The sequence below is a fragment of the Anser anser genome (assembly GCF_964211835.1).
Source record: "Anser anser genome assembly, chromosome: 3".
Classification (NCBI taxonomy): Eukaryota; Metazoa; Chordata; class Aves; order Anseriformes; family Anatidae; genus Anser; species Anser anser.
Window position 1 is genome coordinate 73,338,985 of NC_139722.1, and position 21,751 is coordinate 73,360,735.

The following is a 21,751-nucleotide window of genomic DNA, read 5'->3' on the forward strand; positions in this document are numbered from 1 at the left end:
TGATTAAATGAGCTTCTCTCAACTTGCCTACCTTACTGCTTGCTTAAAGTCATTTTAATTTTTCTGGTCTGCCTGCACTTACCCAGAATATTAGAAGAGGCTACTCTGTGTTTATTCTAGTAGCTCCTAGAGCATTAGCTAATTTACCTGAGGATGATCCACAGCTGGAAATCAGTAGATGAGCTACAAGGGAAGTCAAACACATACACAAATAAACATAAGGAGAGTCAGTAGATGAACATGTTTATTTTATTTTTTTTAAAAGGGGGAGATGTGTTTCTCCAAATTTGCTAATTAGAGAGAGAAATATTTCCATGCAAACTGTAATAAAATTGGATAAAATATGAAGTATTACATTTGTGTCTTTGCCGAATCACTGTCAATGCAGTGCTGTCGTAGACGTCTAAGTAAAGTTGTTGAAGGAGCTGTCTTCAGAGGTGCATGCTCTATCTTGCTACTAGGGTTGCTTATTAAGCTTACTCCATCCAGTGATTTACTAGTATAGCAGTTAGAGTGGTACAATGAACATGAGGGACATAGCAGCTGCTGTTGTTGCCTCAAAGTGTGACATTTGGCACAAAGGGCTAAATCTTCCCAGCCTTCCAGGGCAGCAGCAGCTCTTGGGATTGGGCCTCTCACCTCTACGTGCCTCAGGTTTCCCTCCACAAATGCAACTTTGCCTCAGTCCACATGAAGGCTCTGTAAGCAAAAAGCACTGTTATCATACTGCTTTGCACCATAGATGGTACTTTAGTACTCATCTGCAAAAGGCAAAACCCACTGCTTAATCGTCCTTTGAGAGTGTGACTTTTCTTTCCCAGTAGTGGTGTAATGTTTCTTCTGAGGTGCCATTTACTGATTTATTTTTCAAGTTTACATTTTTAAATGAAATTAGTTGGACTGCAGTTTGTGGAAAATAAGGGCAGACATACAAATCATATTTTAGTCAAAGTCACGGCTCCAAAAATATTATTTATGCTAAGCTTTGAGATATGCTTTGTCCTTAGGGAGCCAAGCTGTTACATATTTTCTTCTTAATCTACTTGGTCTTCAGATTTCACTGCCAGCTGGAATTAAATATTAGAGATTTTCTTTGTTGTTATAGAGCTGAATTATTATAGAGATAATTATTATTGAATATTTCAGCATACAACCTGTACTTAATTCATTTAACACACACTAAATGGAGCATGGATTGCAGTACCAAGAACAAGCCTCTAATTGTTTTAATCCAAAAGGTGAAGGAGGTTTGAGGTAGAGACCTCAATCAAGAAAGGCAAACCTAGATGTGAAAAGATATGGACTTCTTTTTTCCTTTACATCACTGTAGTAAATCATCTTCTTTCCACATGAAATTTTAGTGTTTCCAGAGTGCATCGCTAGTGGGGAGCAACAACCCACAAGCTCTTGAAACCTCTGCATCTGCTTAAGCCATCAGATTGCCTCTTGTTTTGTGCTCAAGTCCTGCTTCTCTTCATCACCCCGTGGCTGCCAGGAGTACGTCCAGAGACGTGAGTGCCCCACCAAAGAGGGTATTTGCCAAGGCTGGCTTCATGGATGCTGGCATACAATGCCAGTTCATAAGTTTTAAGAAAAGACCCCCCCCACCTCCTCACTCCTCCGTGCCAATGGCAGAGCCAGGAGCGTGGGGGAGAGCCACGGTCCTGCTCCTATGTCAGAAGCTGCACCCAGGGCCCAGGAGGAACTTTACCATTACACCTCTGGCCACGACCAAAAAATCACGAGGCCCCCCCCCCCCTACCCACATGTCAGCAGGTCTGTGCACAAGCCTCGGAGGCTACTGAACCAACCAGATGGCTAAGGCTGAGTAAGACGAATCCCACCCTGATAGCTCAGAGCTGAAACAAGAGTAACAGTCTGCACAGAGACTGAAGACTTCATTTGGTACATTTTGCTTTGTTTCAAATTACAGTTTCAATGAGCTTTAAACAAAAGAAAACAAAACAAAAAATGTTTTAGGTTTTTAAATACATTTTTTCCATAAAAAAAAAAAAAAAGATGCAGGAAATTTTAGGTCTACTTCACACATTTCTGTAAGGATTCTAGCATTCTTACAGTGTCAGCAGAGCAGTAATCCCAATTTTTCATACCCTGTACATTGTGAGAGCTATTAGAATTAATCTTACTGCAAACAGAAATCAGGATTACAGGCTGTACCATTAAACTGTGTGTGTATATACAGACAGATGTATATGTGTTAATACAGAGAAAATCGGGATGTGTTCTGATGTATTCTGTTAAAATCTGCAGCAGCCACTCTTTTTTGGGCAGGGAGATGTTGTGTGATTGCAGGGTGAAAATCTGGGGGGTGTGAAGAAGCTCTACGTGGCAAAGGGCTATAAAGTTAGCCTCTAAAAGTGAATAAACTTGCATCTCTGCTGGAATTCCTTTCTTTATTCCCCTTTCTTACCCTTGCTTATATTTTAGATAAATGTCCATAATCCTGTCCTCTGACAAATTCTTCCCAAGAAAGAGATGTTTCTGTTCTAGCTTTATGACTCATGCCCAGCCATGCCCTGCCTGGGCCAGAAAGAAATACAGGAGCTGATCTATAGTCCATTGACCTTGATCCAGGGGCATAAATTATATGTTTCTGTGTGACAATTGAAATATTAACTTGTTAGGGCTAGGTCTAACTCAGTGAAACCGCCTTACAGAGAACAAGTTTTTCTTCCTCTTTTAGGAAGCCACTGAACAAAAAGGGGAAGAGATCCAGACTTCTTTTATTTCAAATATTTGGAGATAGGAAACTTAGTGAGGAGCTCCCATGTAACAGCATAAAAGTAAAATTATGCATGGTGATTTTTCCCTAGCCTGTTGGCAGCAAGCCCTATAAATTATGAAATAGACCCAGGTGCAGGAAATCAAATCATGAAATAATCAGAGCTCACAGTAAAATATCTCTATTAAGATAATGTACTTAAATGAGCTGCACTGCATCATTCTATTGCACCCCTATGCTTTAATGTAGCTACTTCTGCATACATTTTAGTTCACTGATGCCAAAAAGGAAAGTGGCCTTTAGGAACTGGACATTGTGCTCTAGTTGTCACTCTCTTTCTCTTCCCCAGTGCATTTTCTAAATTCTGTCAGTTCACTCTCCCATTTTTGCTACCTCGTCCCCTCATCCTTTTGTTTCTTCAGATTTTTAATGTGACTTCCAGCTGACAGATTAACACTCCACTGCTTTTAACAACTGGGCTTTCTTGCAGAGCGTGGGATTTCTTTGTACATCAAGATTCTTGCTCTGCACTGACTGATACAAAGCACTCATATTTTCAGGAGTCTACAGTCATACCATACAAACTACTAATTCAGGCTTGATAGAAGAATTCCATGGCCTCGGAATTTATTTTCTTCTAAGAGTGTGTTTTAATCAAAGGGCTGGCCTCTCAGCTGGTAGTTTGAATCAGCCAAGGAAATGCATCATCCAACGCACCCATCTTTGTACTCATTTATTTATATTGTATTGAAAGAAAACAAATAAAAGAAATAAAAGAAAGATCAAAATTCTGACCATTTTATTTACTGTGCGTTTTTTCCCAAATTGAATTGTATAAATCCTTACATGGCATGTTGATATGATCAGTACCCATTTCATTTCACACTAAGACAGCAATATAAAGGACACAAAACAATAAGATTGCTCAGGCTTGGAAAAGCTATTAAGCTTTACATACTGTCTTAACACTGTAAAATAAAAGAAGTCCCTCTACCTCTCACTGTTTGAGCTGTGAATATATTTTCAGAAATACACCCGTATTCTAATTTAATTTAGGAGAATGATGATAGAGAAAACCCCTGAGAAGGCTCCTCGTGCTTCCCCTTGCTACGTCCAAAGTACTGCTGTAAGCACAACAAAAATTAAACCCTGAGAGTCTAGCTTGTGCAACGCTTAATCAGATCCAGTCATCACTGCAACAACAGTCATGGTTAGAGCTGAAATTGCATCCACCCTGAAATAATTCTCCAGTGTTAACATAGTCTGTAATGAGTACAGAGCCAAATTTCTTGCCGCGTGTTACAAATATTCAAGCACAAATGTGGCATAAAGCTGGTAGTTCTTGTGAGAATACGGTTTGAAAGCAAGACCCCTACAGAAAGCCTGTTAGGAAGGAACCCTGAAAAAACACTGAAGAGCCACAGTCTTCCATCCATCCGCCAGAAAATCTGTTCAGAAATACTATCTCAAAAACTGGGCTGACTGAGCAAAGGAGCTGTTGAAGAAAAAGTAGCTGATGCAGGGAACATCCTCCACAGCCCTTGATACACACACACAGACGATGCTCTCTTGTAGGAGTTGTGGGTTCCTAACTATACGTGTCAAGCAAGTTCCCCATAGTAACCCCATCTGCTCACTGTGCTAACAGACCGCATGTGTTCAGAAAGGTGAAATTTACCCCTTTTCGTACGACGATGAACAAGTCTGTCCACCAAAACAATTACTCTTTTTACTTAGTGGATTTAAAACCCTTGGCATTACTTCAGTGTGATTTTTTGTATGATTTCATAGGCAAGCAAGCAAAAACCTACAAACTGGGCCAATTTCTGAACTCTCTGTTCCTGAAACCGCTGGGAGGTTTGTTAAAGCAAGGAGTTCAGAAATTGACCCTGATGAAAGCAAGCTCCAGCAGCAATGCTGGCTGGCCCCAGTGCCCCTGTGCTGTCAGTCAAACCAGTGATCGCCCATGCAGGTTCTGTTCCACTCCAGGCCACAGTTCCAGCACCACTCAAACTTGCACTGAGGTCGAGGACACTTCATGTGCATGCAGCCACCTGTAAAACAGCAAAAGAATGGCTTTGGTACTTGGCAAGCACTTAGAGATGTTAATCAACTATTAACAGTTTTAAAATCAACTTCCAAAGCCCTTCAATTACTAACCAAGTAGAATACTTAATAAAAGTACAAACCTGAACACTACTTCTCCTGGGCTTTCTAAATCCTGTTATTCCCTCTCTTACTGAGGTCTAACACACTGGTCTCACTTGAGGGGCTGCAGAAGCACAAGTGCAGTCCTGTCTGACATTTGGGGACAGGGAAAAGCAATGACAGCCTGTGGCCTCTAAAAGCAGTGACGCAGAGCAGTCTATGCTAGTAAAGCTGTGAGGCAGAGGTTGAACAAAATTAATTTCTTTTTTGAATTTGGATTCAACAACTAAGAGATTTGCAAAGAGAGTAAATCAGGAGACAGATTTTGACAGCTCACTGCTGATTATATCAAAATGACATTAGCAATTTAAGTTACTTTGACCTTCTTAATATCTGAAGCAGCCTTTTGATCACCTCAGCGTTTCCAGTGTGTTGGGTTTCTTACTTGCCCGTACTGTGAGAACAGCTTTAATCTCTCTGCTCACAGCCTTGATCAAATGATTAGTTTGTAATATATAAAACATTAACATTGTCAAAGGTTATTACAAAAATGTACTTCAAATGGAAATTATGTTGCTTACCATACAAAGAAATCTCTTGTATAATTCAAACTGAAGGAAAAACATGCAGTAAGAAGTGCTGAAATGTCAGCTCAGTTTGACTCCAGATGGTGATAGGATGTACAAGGAGTGTGCGTTCCCTACTGTACAACTTGCTACCCTTACTCAACCTTTCCTATAAATGTCACTCCAGAAGGTGAAAATGACAGGAGACATGAGAACTGATTTGTTAAAATAGGCCTGTCTGCTTCATCTGACAGAGGGAGAAAACTAGTTGTGATGGCAACATCTATTCAACAAGGCAAAGTTTTTATACTTGTGCAAGAGATGCAATTCACTGGACATTTTTGTCTTATTTAAATTTAAGTATACTAATGGCCGAACTCCGCAACACACTTTAAGTTTAGATCCAATCCTCTCTTACAACTCATATTAAGTCCCCACTGGATAAAATGCATCTCAATCCTGGTGCAGGAAGCAAAGTCCAACAAGCACCTTCTGTCAAACAACTGCTCCACCTGCCAAGCTACATCAGTGAAAATACTCTCTGTTACACAGCAGCTGAAATCAAGTCAGAGCGGAGCAACATGGCCCATGGCTTTATGAGCACAGCAGTCCTCTGAGAGATGTGGATGTGTGTTTAAACTCACCCAGACTACCATCTGAATATGAGGGGGCAGTCCTTTACTGTGAGGGTGACAGAGCACTGGAACAGGCTGCCCAGAGAGGCTGTGGAGTCTCCTTCTCTGGAGCTATTCAAAATCCGCCTGGATGCCATCCTACGCAATGCGCTCTAGGTGATCCTGCTCAGCAGGGGGTTGGACTAGGTGATCTTCAGAGGTCCCTGCCAACCTCGGCTGGTCTGTGATTCTGTGAACTGAACTGTGGGAAAGTGCTTCATTCTTTCACTTTGGCTATTACAGAAAAGTTATTGGCATTTAGAAGTATTCTACAATGCCTATAGAAATACAAACTGTTACAGAAACGTTACTGACATACAGGAATATAGGCAATTACAGAAAAGTTATTGGCATTGTCACTGTCCCTTGTAAATGTGTCAAGTGGCAAGTAACAGTGTCCACAGAAGCATCTGGGGAGGGAAGGCAGAATTATTCTCTTGTGTGGAGTCAGCGTACTCCTCCCAGATGAGGCCTGCTGGCAGATTTCAGTGTACAATCATCAGCCTCTTGACACCAGCTGTACTTAGGCAGAAGTGAAGTGCTCCTCTCAGTTTGCAAAAGTCAGCTTAGAAGCTGGAACATGCAGTACCCTTTACCGGAGAAGAAAGCAAGCACCGTGCCTTTCAAGCTTCATGCCTTAATTCAGGGGACCGCTGAGGTGGGAAGTCATAGGGAAGATGAAGATGCTTGGGGAACTTCAGAGTCACCCAGGCTCTCAGGGCAGCTGGGCATCACCCATGCAGGCAGCAGGCCACTCCAGCTCATCGTTCTGGGCAGGGACTGCTCACCTGTGCCTACGTTCTCCCACGGGCACCAAACCCGTTTATTGAAGCAGGTGCTGTGTGCTGTCCTGGTACCACAAATGAAACCTACAGCGTGATGTTTCCGCAGCCCTTCTGCTTTTTTCCCTATCTGCTCTGTCATGTTTGAAGGGAGATAGGAGATACCATAAAGGTATTTGTTGCAGGTTATTCTAGTTGAATAGTTGAGGTACAGAAAGAGGAGGTTTTTCAGCACAACCTGAAGGCCATCTGACTCCAGATGAGACTAAGCTGTTCAGCTTGATGATTATCACCTGAATGCCTTCTGTAAGCACCATTTTTCCAGAACACTTATATACCTGTCCTGATCAGTTCTAGACTGACAAGGGAACCATGTCTTCCCAGCAGCCAGGCTCACCGAGGACCTCCTGGCTTTCTGTGTTTTCAGAGAAGCAGGCAGACTATTGCAGTTTGCAGCAAGTCTGACAGTTTGACTTCTCAAGGGCATTAATCGTTTTTGTTCATACTTGTTCAGAAGTTTTCACTAACCAGCAGGGCACAGATTTAATTTGTAAGTGGTGGTTTGAAAAGCTATTATTTGTGTAGTAGAGTAGAACATAGATCTTTATCCAAAGAGATTTCCAGCATGACTAAAACTTGTTGAGGAGCACAAATAAAACAAATGCTGCTGAGATGTCATTTCCTTTTGCATATCAATTTTTTAAATTGGCATATATTTTCATAGAATGCAATAAACAAAGTTGTTTTGTTAAAAGACTTTAGGTGCCTTTTTATCATTTGACTCAGTGGAACATGTCATCAGTATAAATCTACAGTATTTTTACAATGGGGAACAATGGGCTGTAGGCAGTTTAAAAATGTCAGCCTACAAGCTGAAATGTGCAGTACCTGTTACCAGAGAAGACAGCAAACACTGCACCTTTCAAGCTTCATGCCTTATTTCGCAGAATCACAGAATTGCTGGGGTGGGAAGGGACCTCTGGAGATCATCAACCCCTGTGCTTACAGAAGGGTCAGCTAAAGTAGGCTGCTCGGGGTCACGTCCAGTCAGGTTTTGAATGTTTCCTGGAATGGAGACTCCACAACCTCTTTGGGCAATCCGTTCCAGTCTTCAACCACCCTCACGGTGAAAAATGTTTTCTGTTCCTGCATTTGGGTTTGGGAGTATTGCCCCTTGTCTTTTCTCCAGACACTACTGAGAAGAGTCTGACTTTGTCTTCCTTATTCCCCCATCAGGCATTACCCCAGCCTGTACTGGGGTTGTTTCTCCCCAGGCTCAGGACCTTTGCATTTACCTGTGTTGAATTTCATGAGGTTCCTCTCAGCCCATTTCCCAGCCTGTCAAAGTTCTTCTGAATGGCAGCATTACCACCTGGTTCCAGTACATGGAAACATTTCTAGCCTGCTGTTGTGGCTTTGGCATTTTGCATTATGAGGCACTACTCTGACATGGGTCATGCCATTAGAAAGGAAAGGTCTTTTCCTCTTTACTATCCATTTTGAATAATTATTTTCTTCCAAGGAAAAAAGTATAATGGCTTTTATTTCTTTTTTGGATGTCTTGGAGATTTTTACAAGTAATTTTCTTAGTTGGAGTTGTATAAATTATATCATGTTGTCAAATAGGGATATGCTATTTGCGACATGTGACAACTGTAAATTAACAATAAAACTACACAGTGTAAGAGAAAGTAAAGCTCCTAGCAGGGCTTCCAGCCTGACCAGAAGGTTTTTCATCTGTGTATGCACAGACAGTAAGTATGAACAGTTGAAATGTCTATTTGTAACCCAGTTCAACCTTCTGGTTTTCCACCCTGTTTTCCAAGTCTGTAAATAACTTTTTTTTGACCTACCTCTCTGTTCTCTCTCTTTTGCTGCCTACCTTGCTCTCTACACTTTGCCAAATCTTGTCTCTCCTTCCCACTCTTGAATTCATGCTTTCATCCCTTCAGGTCCTTGTGCTTGAAGTCTCCCACTTTCCATCTGCCAGCTACCTTCTTTTCTTTCTTCAAACCACAGATTTCAGGATTTTGTCCTATTTCTTCCTTAGTAGTATTTCCATAGTATCACTGCTTCAAATGTTTTCTCCTTACAGTTCGTGGTGTCTTATTCAGCATTTTCAAAGTCAGTCGCATTTGTATAACTGATGCCACAAAACTGAGAAGCATCCTCTATACTTTATATTCATATAATATTTAGGCAAACATTTTAGAATATTTTGGTTAATTCACATTAGTACAATTAAACCTTGGAACAGCACATACTACAGGACATAGCCTATTTGTTGTTCTTGTTCCCTGTTTTAACCACCCTGGTGCCAACAGATTACTTTTCTTCCTACACGCTAGGCATTGATCAGCGTAAGCAGTTTGTCAAGAATCGTAATTCTTCCTCTGACTTGCTCTTCTGCAATTGACATTTCACCGGGTTGAGATTCATTTCATTTAAATTCAGCTGTATGCTGTTTAGACATCTACACCAGCTCTATTTTTCCTACATCCCGCTTTTAGGTGTGATTCTTCCGGCCTACATTAGACACATCTTGTTTCAGTGAGAGATGAGATTTGGCCTATAGATGTTGATTTTTTTCACTGACAATGCAAAATCCGTACAACTAACTGGACATTCAGTCATATGAACGCAACACCCAGTGTTTCTCTATGCCTCTTTTTCCCTGTCTATCAAGGGGATAGCTGAGTGCTTTGTGAGGCTGGGTTAGTGGCTCTGGAACTAGGTGATTTAGATTTAGTGATTTCAAGATAATTTAGACAAAGTGTCAGAGGGAAGATTCAAGCTCTGTGTGCCCTCCCTCTCTTGGGATAACAGTATGCATATTTACACATGCACATTCATATATTTATACTGTAAAATGAATTTTACAAGACAGGTAAATACCAGGTATCTAATAAATTTACCATTTTTTTCTACTGGAATATGGCAGTTGGGGCAAGGCTTGGTTGTTTTCTTGATCGTTTCTCTAGATGCCTCTTCCCATCGGGCTCGCATGGCTGCATGTTCATCAACTACATATCCCTGCAAAGAGAGAGAAAAACTATTTACCCATGACTGCAAGACATGTAGGCTGAGCTTTGTATTTTGAAGCACAAATTCTGCAGCTCTCACAAACTTGTTTTCCCTCAGCGTGCACACCACGTGTATTGGGTGACAGGACACGGGGATGGTGGGGCAGCTGCAGCTGCCGGAGCGTGTGCCGTCTCAGGGGGCTTCTACAGCCAGCTGCTGGTCAGGATGTGTCCCCCCAAAGCTCCCTGCCCTGAGGGGCAGGCGAAGCCCCAGCAGGAGGGTGCATCAGGCAGCAAGATGTGCTGCAAATGCACAGAGGCAAATAAAGCAAAAGGTGAAGCAGGAGTCAGGTGAACCTGGCTGAGATTTTTAGACACCATAGGTTTGGTTTTGCTTCAGGGACTAAATCTCTTCTTGCAAGAAACATAAAACACCAAGGCAATGCAACACGATGAGAAATGGCGTGGTCCCTAAAAGAAAGCTGTTTTTCATAATAAAGAATATTCCTTTGTTTCTGTGATCTAGATTTCATTCATATATAATCCTGTGTAAACTTATGAGCCTTTATAAGGTACAGAAAAGACACACAAAGATTTTGAAGGAAAAAAAAAACAACTGGTGAATAACGAAAGCACATATCTCCCCACCCAGAACAACACGGACAGAAAAAGTTATAATGAAGAGCGCTGTAAAAAGGACTCCTCCATTTGTCCTATTTATGACTGGGCCAAAATTACATAATCTACACAAGTGTCCTACTTGACAACTTCCTACCTAAAATGATAATACAAGGACAAAAGAGATGGCAGTGCCCTGGGTAATATCTATCACACAGGGCTGGAAACGATGTTCAAAAGTAAACAATGTAGTTAGGTTCCAGCCTTGAAGTGCAACTCTATCTATTCGTACTGTGGTTGTTTTTCGAGTGTCTGGAAGAATAACAAGCCTAAACTAAATTATATCATTTGTAAAAAATGCTGCAGCTTCTTCGTGTTCCTGCCTTCGAAGTAACTGTAGACTACTCTGTGGATTGACTTTTATTATTGATTTATACAGATTTTAAAAATACTTATTTCTAACAAGTCAGCAAAAGGAAATTGGCCCAGCTTTGAAACATGCAATGTAACCCTAGCTCCAACCCGTTTCTACTCAGCTGCTACTGACTGATAAAACTGGTGACTTATTGCCGTGTCAGTGAATAAAACATAGATTTTTATTTCTTGGCTGAAGTTTCCTGAGTTAACATGGAGTAACACAGAGGAACATCTGGAGAAGTTTGTTTCTAGCTCATCTGGTGGTTGTTGCAACATGCACAAAAAAAAAATCAGCCCGTTTTAATTAGAAATCCTTGAAAATGTGTTTACGCTTCCTTTATTTCACAAACTATGTCAGTCACCTCAGGCCTTTAACACCTTTCGTGACCCTCACTTTTCTCCCATTTGCCAGTATTTATGATGCAGAGGTGACAAAGGTGAACAAAGTTTCCTCAGCTCTATTTTAGCAATGATTTTTACTTTTAGCTCACTGCTTCTCGATAGCAAATTAGGCCTTGCACGCTGCTGGATTATTCAGCAAAAGGATGACCTCTGTCAAACGGTACATTAGGAAGCACTAGGAAATAAAAAAAGCTACTCAGGCTAACAGCAAAGAACATAATCTAGCATTGAACTTGCAACACCTTGATCTTTAACGAAGGGTGACTTTAATAAGCAATCTGAGCAAACACAGAGGGGCCTGAAGAGAAGACGGGGAGAGTGTGAATGCCCTTGGGGCCTCAGTTTGCCCAGTGACAGAAGGAAGAAGATATTAATATAATCTGGTTGCAATGGCAATTAATTATTTAACATCCATAAAGATGATTCAAGATGAAAATCACTATAGCAGTGGAAAAACTCTACTAATATTTTCAGAATAATAGCTACACAAGAAGATTGGATTATTTTTAATTTTTGTATTCAACCCAGAAGAGCTTCACAGTGGCTTTGTTTTTTCCCAAATAGTCCAAATCCAAACTGTGTGATTCAGAACTTAGAAATGTATTTTTTCCACATCCTCAGGTCTTTGTTGTTCCTAATAGCAAATGACACTGAGGCAAAATTTCACACACTGAATTGCTAATTTTATTTGAATAAAGATATTTGATCTTAGTTCTAAAAGCAAATACAAACTTCGGAGAGCTTAGAAATAATTCAAATAAACAAGTGCAAACCGCACATACACAACTGACTGAGAAAGAACAAATTGATGACAACAGCAGAGTGAATTATTATATTAATGTTTTCCTTTGCAAAACTTCTAGCATGAAATAGACACAGCAGCATGATATTTTCAGCCCATTAGAGCTGAAACATCCCTCCTATGCCAAGTCTTGCTGAATGCTGAGTTAAAAAACTTCCTGCTGCAGGAAGCAAATGCAGAAAAATGGTACAGTGATGGAGTCTCTCTAATTCAGTAAAGAGATCATACCACCCAGATCTATGAGCCACAAGCATTGCAGTGACTGCAAGCACACATATTTATCTTCATTTTCTCTTCAAACAATAAAGTAAAGTTGTATGGCAATTCTCCATTACCAGTGTCTATTTATATCACCTTCTTTTATCCTAAGCTAGCAAACCTAATCTTGACAACAGCCTAGGTAATAGACCAGGGCTCTCAACCAGAGGCTGCTCGCACTTTCTGTGGCCTGCCACATCTTGGATAGGAAGGTAAGTGATGCTCCAGGTATGCATCACATGCTAGTTTGTCTAGAACAGGAGACTTTCTTACACTTATGATGCTGACCTCACAAAATATACTCTAGTTCCCCAGTTATTACAGGGTATTTATCAGAGCATTAGTGAAAAGCTGCTAGATTCCAGCCATTCCACTTCATGACGATTTTTCTTGATTCCCAACTGTGCTGCACATGATGACAAGGAGTGAATACCCACAAATAACAGGAAGCTCCAGTATGAGCTGTCACAAGCATTTTTCAACATCCCCTCTGCACTGTCCTCTTAGTGAGATGGTGGAAGAGTCCACCTTGTTATCTCTGGGTCACATTGAAGGATGCGGATTTACTTCTGTTCTGTTTCTATGCTGAGTCTGTTGGATAAACTAACAGGGATAAAGAGACCACAGAGACTGTTGAGAACCATACAGCATTGCAAGAACATGCACATGGAAAGCTCTTTATGCAGTTAATCAATATCAGGCACTAGAGGAAAAAGTGCTACAGAGACAGAAAGCATCCTGAAATAGAAAGAAAACATCCTTCTTAAAGTAGCTTCTCATTCAGGTAATGGAACACATATCGTCTTGTCATACATAAAGTAAAAAAAGTATGTAGTCAAAGTCAGCAACTAAGCAGTGCCATCCAGGGCAAAAACACTGATGGCAAAACTTGTTCAAAAATATTGGCAGCATTAGATATATAATATTAAATTCACATGCCACCATATTATAGACTGTCTCATGCAAGCACACTTCTTTTATGACCATGCTCATCTGCAAACTGAAAACCATTCAGAATGGAATATGAGGCTGTTGACATTATGTTGTGCTCAGCTTTGGTGAATGCTTGTTTGTTGTTGTTGCTTATTTCCATTCTGATAAGCAAAAACGTTGGTCATGCATTACTTCAAAAATGGACTCTAATGCAGCTTCCCTTTAATCAGAAATACTTCTCCTTTTGATCAGAAATGCTTGGTTTTAGTTAATTTTACTTGGCAAAATAAGATTTAAGAAGGAGAAATAGAGATATGTAAAATTATGACTTTATGTGAAATATAGCATTTTAAAAAGGCTTAGATGTCTCAAAAGAGAAAGTATTACTCATTTTCCAGCACGAATGTGAGAACAACTGTGGATGCTTGAAAAGGTTCAAAGGAAAAACAAAGAATAATTCATTGTACACAAAGCAATGTTCAACCTTCCATAACACTTGTATTAACACTGCCCACTAATTATTTTGAGCTAGAGCTTGGAGCAAAAGCAGCCTCATCTTTCGAAACCTGATCTACAAGGGATGATGACAGTCCAGCTTAAATTCCTGTTGTTTTCTCATCTTCTGCTGAGCTGTTTTATGAACATGGTTGCATGAACTAACCTCCTGTCATATTTATCGGTGTCTTTTTCTAAGTTCTGGGAGAAAAAAATATCAGATGTCTAGAGCACTAGATAGGCTAGAGGAGCTTTGCAAAAAAAGTCCATCATTTGAGTCATTTAAGAGTCAAAAAATCTCATAAGGAGAGGTGCACATAGCTATGGGACTAGTGCTCTGGTCTACAGAGAGATTTGGGCTAATCAAAATACTAAAAATGGTTATATAGATCAGGAAAAGGAAGGATATCCATCAATGGGAATATGTTTCATGCAGAGGAAGAACAGAGCGCTAGCACCACGCTGATCCAGCTAAGCTCACATGAAACTGCTTTGTGTGAGCCAATTTGTCTGGTATGCCTAGGGAATTCTTCTGTAAAACGACCTGGTTGGTGATGACAGCAAGTAGACAAAATCAAAGTTCTATGCTATACACAGGGTATTGTGTCAGATATAAGACTTTTACCAAATAAAATCAGAGAGCTCTGTTTTGGTGATATTGCACATCAAGGTTCTCACTCTGCATGTTGCAGATATTCCTATCAGAACATATGAAATTCAGGTAGCCTGTGAATATTGGATTTACACCATTCTAAAGTAGAAAATCTAATCCAAGAGAGGTCATTCTTGTATAACTGTTTTCCACCAGTGGAAGGATGAACATACTTTCTCCTGTAAGTGGCAACACAGATGCAAAGGACTGTCAGCTTAACCTCATAAAAAAAAAAAACAGCTTGTCACATCTTTTTATTTTATTGCTGCCTAAAATAGGAAAGATAAAATTCTCTCTCTATAGTTTCCATCTATTTCTCATTAGAAAGAAAGTTAAGACCTACTCTCAGATTTCCTCCAGTGCATCTTTATTTATAACATAGAGATTAATTTTGCAGGATGTTTCCTGGTTATTTTTCTTGCTCCTTTAATTAGGCATCTGTGGGTTGAAGTGTCCTGTGCCTGACATTGTAAATATGCCACCTAATGAAGCTGAGCCTCAGTTTCTTTTCCCGTTGTTTAAGATACTGTCAAAATCGAGCTACATGTGCCATTTTTGTACAGCCATGTTTTATTTAACTTTTTAAATTTATCTGATGGAAAAAAAAATCAATGGTCTAATAATAGATGTTCCAGATTTCATACTGTAACTCAGGACTCATTGAAAGATACTATGTATGATGAACCTCTTCAATAACCTTTTCTTTCACTAAAATGCAGTGAAATAATTCATACTTTTGTGGTCAGCATTTACTGTTTAGCAGTTCGATTAATTTTTCCCCTCTTTCCGGTAGAGAAAGATGCTTACATAGACATGTTGCATGTTTCCCATTTTAACTCTTGGTTGTAGCTTATATATCTTTTCAAATACCACACCTCTTTTTCTCATACTGTTCTACAAGCAGTATAGAAAGTTTGCTGTAATAGTGAAGAAACAATTCTGTAAGTTATATCTGTAGTATTTTACAGCTTAAACACAAAAACCTGATAACCAAAGCTGAATCGGGATGTCACATGTCTATGGAGCCCAATACAATATACAAATGCTTTCCCTAATAACTCACCCATCACTGAAGGTTCAAATAAAACAAAGCTTGCTACTTTCTTCATACAGTAAATCAACAGACATATGCAATTCCATAATTTTGTCAGCATTCTCTCTATTACAATTTAACACTCAGGTTGCATAGTCTTTCTGTTCCACACCAGTATTGTAAGAAACACATTGCATCAAATATGATTTTCATGAAACATTAGCTGCATATTTAGTATTACAATATTTCAGCTAAGGATATTTTGTAAGTGCCTTTGTTTGGAAATTCCACATTAGAATGAAATTCTGTAACAGCTCTTGCTCACAGTCGCCAATATGTTCTGCTGCATAATTACAACAAACTTCCACCTACATAGAGACCAGGCTTCATAAGTCTATGTACTTGCTGGGGTTCTACAGGGAAAATAGTATATGAGACTAGACAGATGTTGCTCAGTGGTTGGGAAAGGAAGCCTCTCAAGTCTTGGCTGTATATTTTATACCACCTACTGGCAATTTAGAGATATGCATACATGAGGCAATGACAGGAAAAGAAGGCCTGGAGGCTTGCTTGAAGCCCAAGTGAGCTGCGAGCCTTTCCAGGAACTACAACACAAAAGACAAAAGCAGGATGCCAGGTGATGTTACAGGCTTCTGTGGATGTGTGCACAGGTTTCATGTCGCGCCTGTGCAAGCACAGAGCTGCTTTCTGAGAAGTTATCAAAAAGGTCTGCTTCAGATCTGATCACTTGTCTGAGAGCTTACAGCCAAGTTAGGTCTGAACCCCCAGCCTGCCAGCAGAGTCCAGGTAGCATGTACTGATGACTAGGATCAAATTTGGAAAAAAATTGTACTTCCAAGGTTTGCAGTGACTCAGCTGAGGCATTGCTGAGGCACTGGACTGCTGGTTTGGTCTGATGGGCCACTGGGCTGGCAGGAGCTCTGGATAAGTTTTCTACTGTCAGAAGCAGAAAAGCAATATTAATATCTGGACTCTGCATTAGCTAACAGAGTACAGTAAGGACCAGGACCCAAGTAAAAAGCAGCTGAGATTTGATTTGAAGATAGAAGGTTTGGGGACTGGCTTTAGGGTGTGGGTGAGCAAGGCCTCCAGATGAGCACTATATCTGAGACAGACATCCCACAGGTTTGCAGTGGCATCAGAATTAAGTTTTGTGGCATTAGCTATAAGATTGCACCTAAATAGAGTGTAGACTAACATTTAGAACATGTAGCTCTGTGTCTCAGTAAAAATGCCGTCACTATTTCTGGTAAGAGGCCTCAGCCTTCGTGCCCAGCCAACACCACAGGCCTCAGGACTGTCGAGCTTTGTCTGGGCTTGCCTTGACCATCTTAGAAGTCTGTTTCAGCAATTATTGAATGACCAAGTGACTTGTACCTCTCTTGACTTTGCTTTAGATTTTGCTTAGTTTTGTATAATTGTGTGGTTTAACAATGCTACACATATTTTTATAACTACTAGATAGTAATAGCAAGCATAGGTATAATGTACAGACTGAACTATCTCTGACCCTAGAATAAAACACCATATGGAGGAGTGAAGGCATGGGATGATAGCTAAGGCCTTGAAAGCACATGTGCAGGATGATATGTGAGGTCTCAGAGCTATGAACAGCTCTCAGTGGTCAATTACCCAAATGCAACCTTGAGAGCTGGGTAAATACAGTTTTGGGGATAGCAAAGAGGGAAAAAAAAACATACCAGATTTAGGTAAACATGCTATAGATAGTAAATTTGGATGCAATGCCAACTTGCAGACCAGTGAAAAAGAAGTGTGTTAACTAACATATAAAAATAACCCCAAGCAGATCCTATAGTGAGGTGGAAAAAAATATCAATAACAACATCATTTTCCTCCTGGTAAAGGACTCGGTATGCTATCCCCTGCAAGCAGTGTCCTTTAGCTTCCCATTTTTAAAAAGTTCAAACACCTTCAAGCAGCCTTAAGGACCGTACATAGCTCCTGCTTTGTTCCTCTTGTGCTTCATAGCTGTGGTTGTACTTTTCCTTCCTCCTGCCAACAGACTCCATTTCCCCTTCCCCGTCATCCTCCCTTCATAGACCCACGAGCTCTGCTCCCTCCTCTTGGCCTAAGGGTTCTTCCTCTTTCCTTGTGACACCAGGCCCAGCACAGGCCCATTTCACCACCACCCTTTCTGATTGATTCCTCCTTGTTGTCCCATATCACTTCACAACCTTATTCCCTTTCTTCCCTCTTCCTTCTCCTATTTCTGGAGCTTCTACTATGTCTCTGAAAAGTCACAGTCAAACAACACTGTCTGTACCCTGTCTGCCTCCCATCAGTTCTTGGCTGTTATGGAGACTTGAATGCCTCTGTTTCAGGCTCTACTTCTCTTTCTGAGGGATCACCTTTTCTAAGACTTCCCAAATTGTTATCTAGTTCTGAGGGTACCACCACGCCTGCCTGTCACTGCTCACCCCCAGCCCCCGGACTCCTCATCAGCCCAGGGCCACCAGCCCCAGCATGGCACAGCAGGGCTGGGCTCCAGCTCCCCACGGCCCTGCCCCACCATGGGCCCATGGCCCAGCCTGGCCTCAGCCCATCCCAGTCCCGTTCCTGTCCCCAGGGAGGTGCCCAGTGTCAGGGCTGGGGCTGCCCAGGTGCCCCCAGTGCCCTGCTCCTGCTGAGGCAGGGGGACAGGACAGGCAGCTGGGCCCTGCCCTGACAGACCCATGAGCAGGCCCGCAGGCAGCAGATGGCCCTTGCAGTGCTCTGACATAGGGATCACGAGAGCCTTCTTTGAGTGGCACTGCAGGTCTCCTTGTTCTCTGTGTTGTCAACATCTGGCTACCCAGCTCCTCCACAATATCCCTTTTTGGCTTTGCTTCCAGCTCTTTCCCACCCCTCATGACCCACCGCATTTATCTTCATTATGCCAACCTAGGTCTAAACCTTTCCTCTTACACTGGAAATGTCAGGGTCATGCAGGTGTTTGTAGAAATGCTAAGGTAAGGGAAGGTTCCCTTCGGTATTGTAGCCACCAGAGGCAAAAATAAAACCTGTCTTTTTCTGATAGAAGATATTTTCCTGAGACTACACATTCTGCACCAATTCTGGAGAGAAATGGTTTGGTGGCTGCATGTCTGGTTGACCCTAAAATCTGAGTAGAAGCAGTTGTGACAATAAGATCGGCTTCTAAAATAACTGGTATGGAAAGGATCTTGACTAGGGGGAAGGACAAGAGTCAAACTGGAGGAGCTTAAGACATAGAAGTCAACCCTGGAAATGTATTATTCCTACCTAGAAAAAGACAGTCAAAGGTAAAACAACCTTCACTGTTGGAACAAATAGTACAATAATAGCAAATTAACTCTGACACACAGGGTTCTGAATCTAACAGGAAGAGTGCCAAAAACAAAAAAAGACAGAAAGCACAGATAGATAAGTGTTTAAATTAGTTTCAGTAAAGCAGATGAAGTAGTCCCACATGCATTTCTTTCCATATACGCCCCACGAATGTTTTGTATGCATTGTACACGAATGATGTATGCAAGACAGCTTTTACTGATGTAATTCAGAAAAACAAACCAAACCAAACCAAAAACCCAGCGTGTCAGCAGCACTTACGGTAGCATTGTTTTAGCTAGCTAGCTACTTGTTCTGCTGTTTACAGAAAGCAAGAGAAATCATTCCTTCAGCGGCACATCACCACCTTGTGGAGGAGTGTAATCAGTGCATCTCGCTTTCTAAGAATAAGAAGGCTGATCAAAGTCAATTAACTTCAACGCAAGCTGGAGTCTAAATGAATTTTGCGTAGTCTGTGATCTTGCCTGTACTGGGGAACTGATTTGCATAGCTACAAGAGATATTCTGATATCATTTAACTATTCTGGAACAGCTCTTCGAGAGCATTGGAAAAATTTCAGGTATAGCTAAAACGTTTGCATTACATTGTAACAATAGTATTTAACTTCCCTAACATAACAGATCTAATTGAGTGCAGTTCTTTTGCTGAGACACTGGACTAAATGAATGTAGCACTCACATTGTCATCAAGAGACACTAAGGCAACATGAAAATGTTTAAAATAAACCACTTCTTCCTGTAGTCTTCTAATTTTTCCTGGCACACCTTTATCTTTTGCTCTAAAGCAAAAGAGAGATTATATAAGCTTGAACTTTCAGTGACCCAAAATTCTTAAAATCCTTTGTAAGGTGCCATGATGACTGCTCAAAGCTTTCAGTACTCTAAGCAAAACTGGCATCAATAGCTTAGTGGACATAAGACTCACTGTGCATGTTGAGATGTATTCAATTTCTAGCTCTGCTTAATTCAGGTAACACACTCAGCTTTGGTCTTCTACTTTACCAGGCTATTGGATACTTTAACTTAAGTATCTCTCAATGTCTCCGTTGAAGCTGTTTTGTTTTTACATAAATATGAATGGAAGCTGGAAAATTTTTTTAAGGTTGCTTCAAACAAAGCAAGATTATTCTTCATAGAGGATAATTAAGCTGCAAATCTCCTCATTGCAGAGTAACATGAATGCTAGAAGCATATATATGGCTTCAAAAAAGGGGTTGCACAAATTCATGGAGTAAAACTTTGCTGGTAGCTGCTAAATATAAAATTCCACACCTGAATCACAAGTCACCAGAGACTGGAAAATATTCAGGGAATGGGACATCATTATACTCATGCACTCTTCTCTAGACACTGGTAACTGAAATCTGTTAGAGACAGGGTACTGGACTAGATGGTTTTTGGGTCTTCTACAGTATACATCTTCCAGGCACTGGAGGTAGATGCCCTGCCTGCTAGGATACAGGCTGTTTAATTCTGCCTCAATGAGCATTGATTCTTTTTCATAAAGTAGAAGAGCTTCACTAAGAAAGGTTAAAGAGAAAAATCTCTACAGATGTTATTGCCTGGTGCAGTAGTGGAAGGTTTCCCTGCCCATGGCAGTGGGTTTGGAATTAGATGACCTTTAAGATCCCTTCCAACCCAAATCATTCTGTGATCCTATGATTCTATGGTAACACATGACAAAGACTCATAGTATGTCCCCAGCTCCATCTCATTCTCTACATTCAAAGAGTAAGAGGCCCCAGAAGCCATCCTCGGACAGAGCCTGTCTGCAGGCACTGACAGGAGCTGGGTATGCCTTGTGGGGAGCAGGCCACAAACCTTGTCAGCACCTGCTCACAGTCCTGCAGCTGCCGTGCTGGACTACCTGGGTCTCAGGGTTAGCGTTTCCTCTTAGCATCAAACATGCCAGACATCTGCATTTTTTTTACAGTTTTTTTCTCCCTAGGAGAGCACCTTGACCATCCAGGTGTGAGATATTTAGGGGGAATTTCTCCTGTTCTTTGCTCTGTCTCTTCCTCTCTCCCTCTCTCTCTTTTGAAAGACTGTGATTCATGTATAATGAAGAGCAGGGAAACTTCAATCTCAAACAAAGAGAAATGTTGGGAGAGAAAAACTATTTCCTGTCCAGGGCTATAGCTACAGTAGCTACAAAATTATGGAGCAGCTTAGAATAATTATCACCTAACAGCTTCTAGCCTAGGCAATCCAATTTTTTATTTATCTAAGTTAAAACATGAATTATCAACAGCATTTTCTGCACACACTGCATAAAAGCCCTGTTACTCAGTCCAAACCCACGTGATTTCTTGACTGGTGCACTGAGTACAAGCTGCAAGACAGGAAAACTACAGAAAGCCTTTCAAAGGTGTTCATGTTGAATAGAGACGACCCCAAAAGCCCATTGGGAAGGCCTTTTCTTTGTCATCTGATGGTAGAGCTCTGTGTGTTCCTGACAGAATTCAGCTACTCTATCAGTCAGAGCATCTGAAATCCACCAAAAAGCCAACTCCAATGGCTAGAGCAATTCAGTATGAACATAATTGCTTTTGCTCGGGATTATAATTAGGACCCATCCAACAAATGTCGCTCTAGTTGGACCAAGGATAATGATCAGGATGTAATGAGTTGTGGGGATGCCTACCTTCTGGGCCACAGCTCCCTGCGTGCTGAGGAGAGAGCTGCATTCCCCTTCATGGTATTCTTCTTTACATTCACAGCAGAACACAAACTGGAAAACAAACCAAAGCACACAAGTCATAAAAACACATTAGGGACGTAGACAGCAGAATACAACTGTGAAGAGTCATATAGCAGATGATCTCTTGCCCTTCTCATCCCATTAAATTCCCATAAT

General features: G+C 41.0%; 1 protein-coding gene across 2 annotated transcripts in view; it reads right to left on the minus strand.

Annotated features, from left to right (window-relative positions):
- Positions 1-1,980: 1,980 nt before the first annotated feature.
- The window catches only part of PRKN (parkin RBR E3 ubiquitin protein ligase), a 758,368-nt gene continuing 738,597 nt past the window's right edge, over positions 1,981-21,751 (minus strand). For both annotated transcript variants that reach the window (XM_083830275.1, XM_083830274.1), the window contains 3 exons: positions 21,539-21,625; positions 9,829-9,946; positions 1,981-4,797 (listed from right to left, as the gene is read on the minus strand). In XM_083830275.1, the coding sequence (XP_083686401.1) occupies positions 4,688-4,797; positions 9,829-9,946; positions 21,539-21,625 (315 nt within the window). In that variant the 3' untranslated portion in view covers positions 1,981-4,687. The remainder of the gene's footprint in view (positions 4,798-9,828; positions 9,947-21,538; positions 21,626-21,751) is intronic.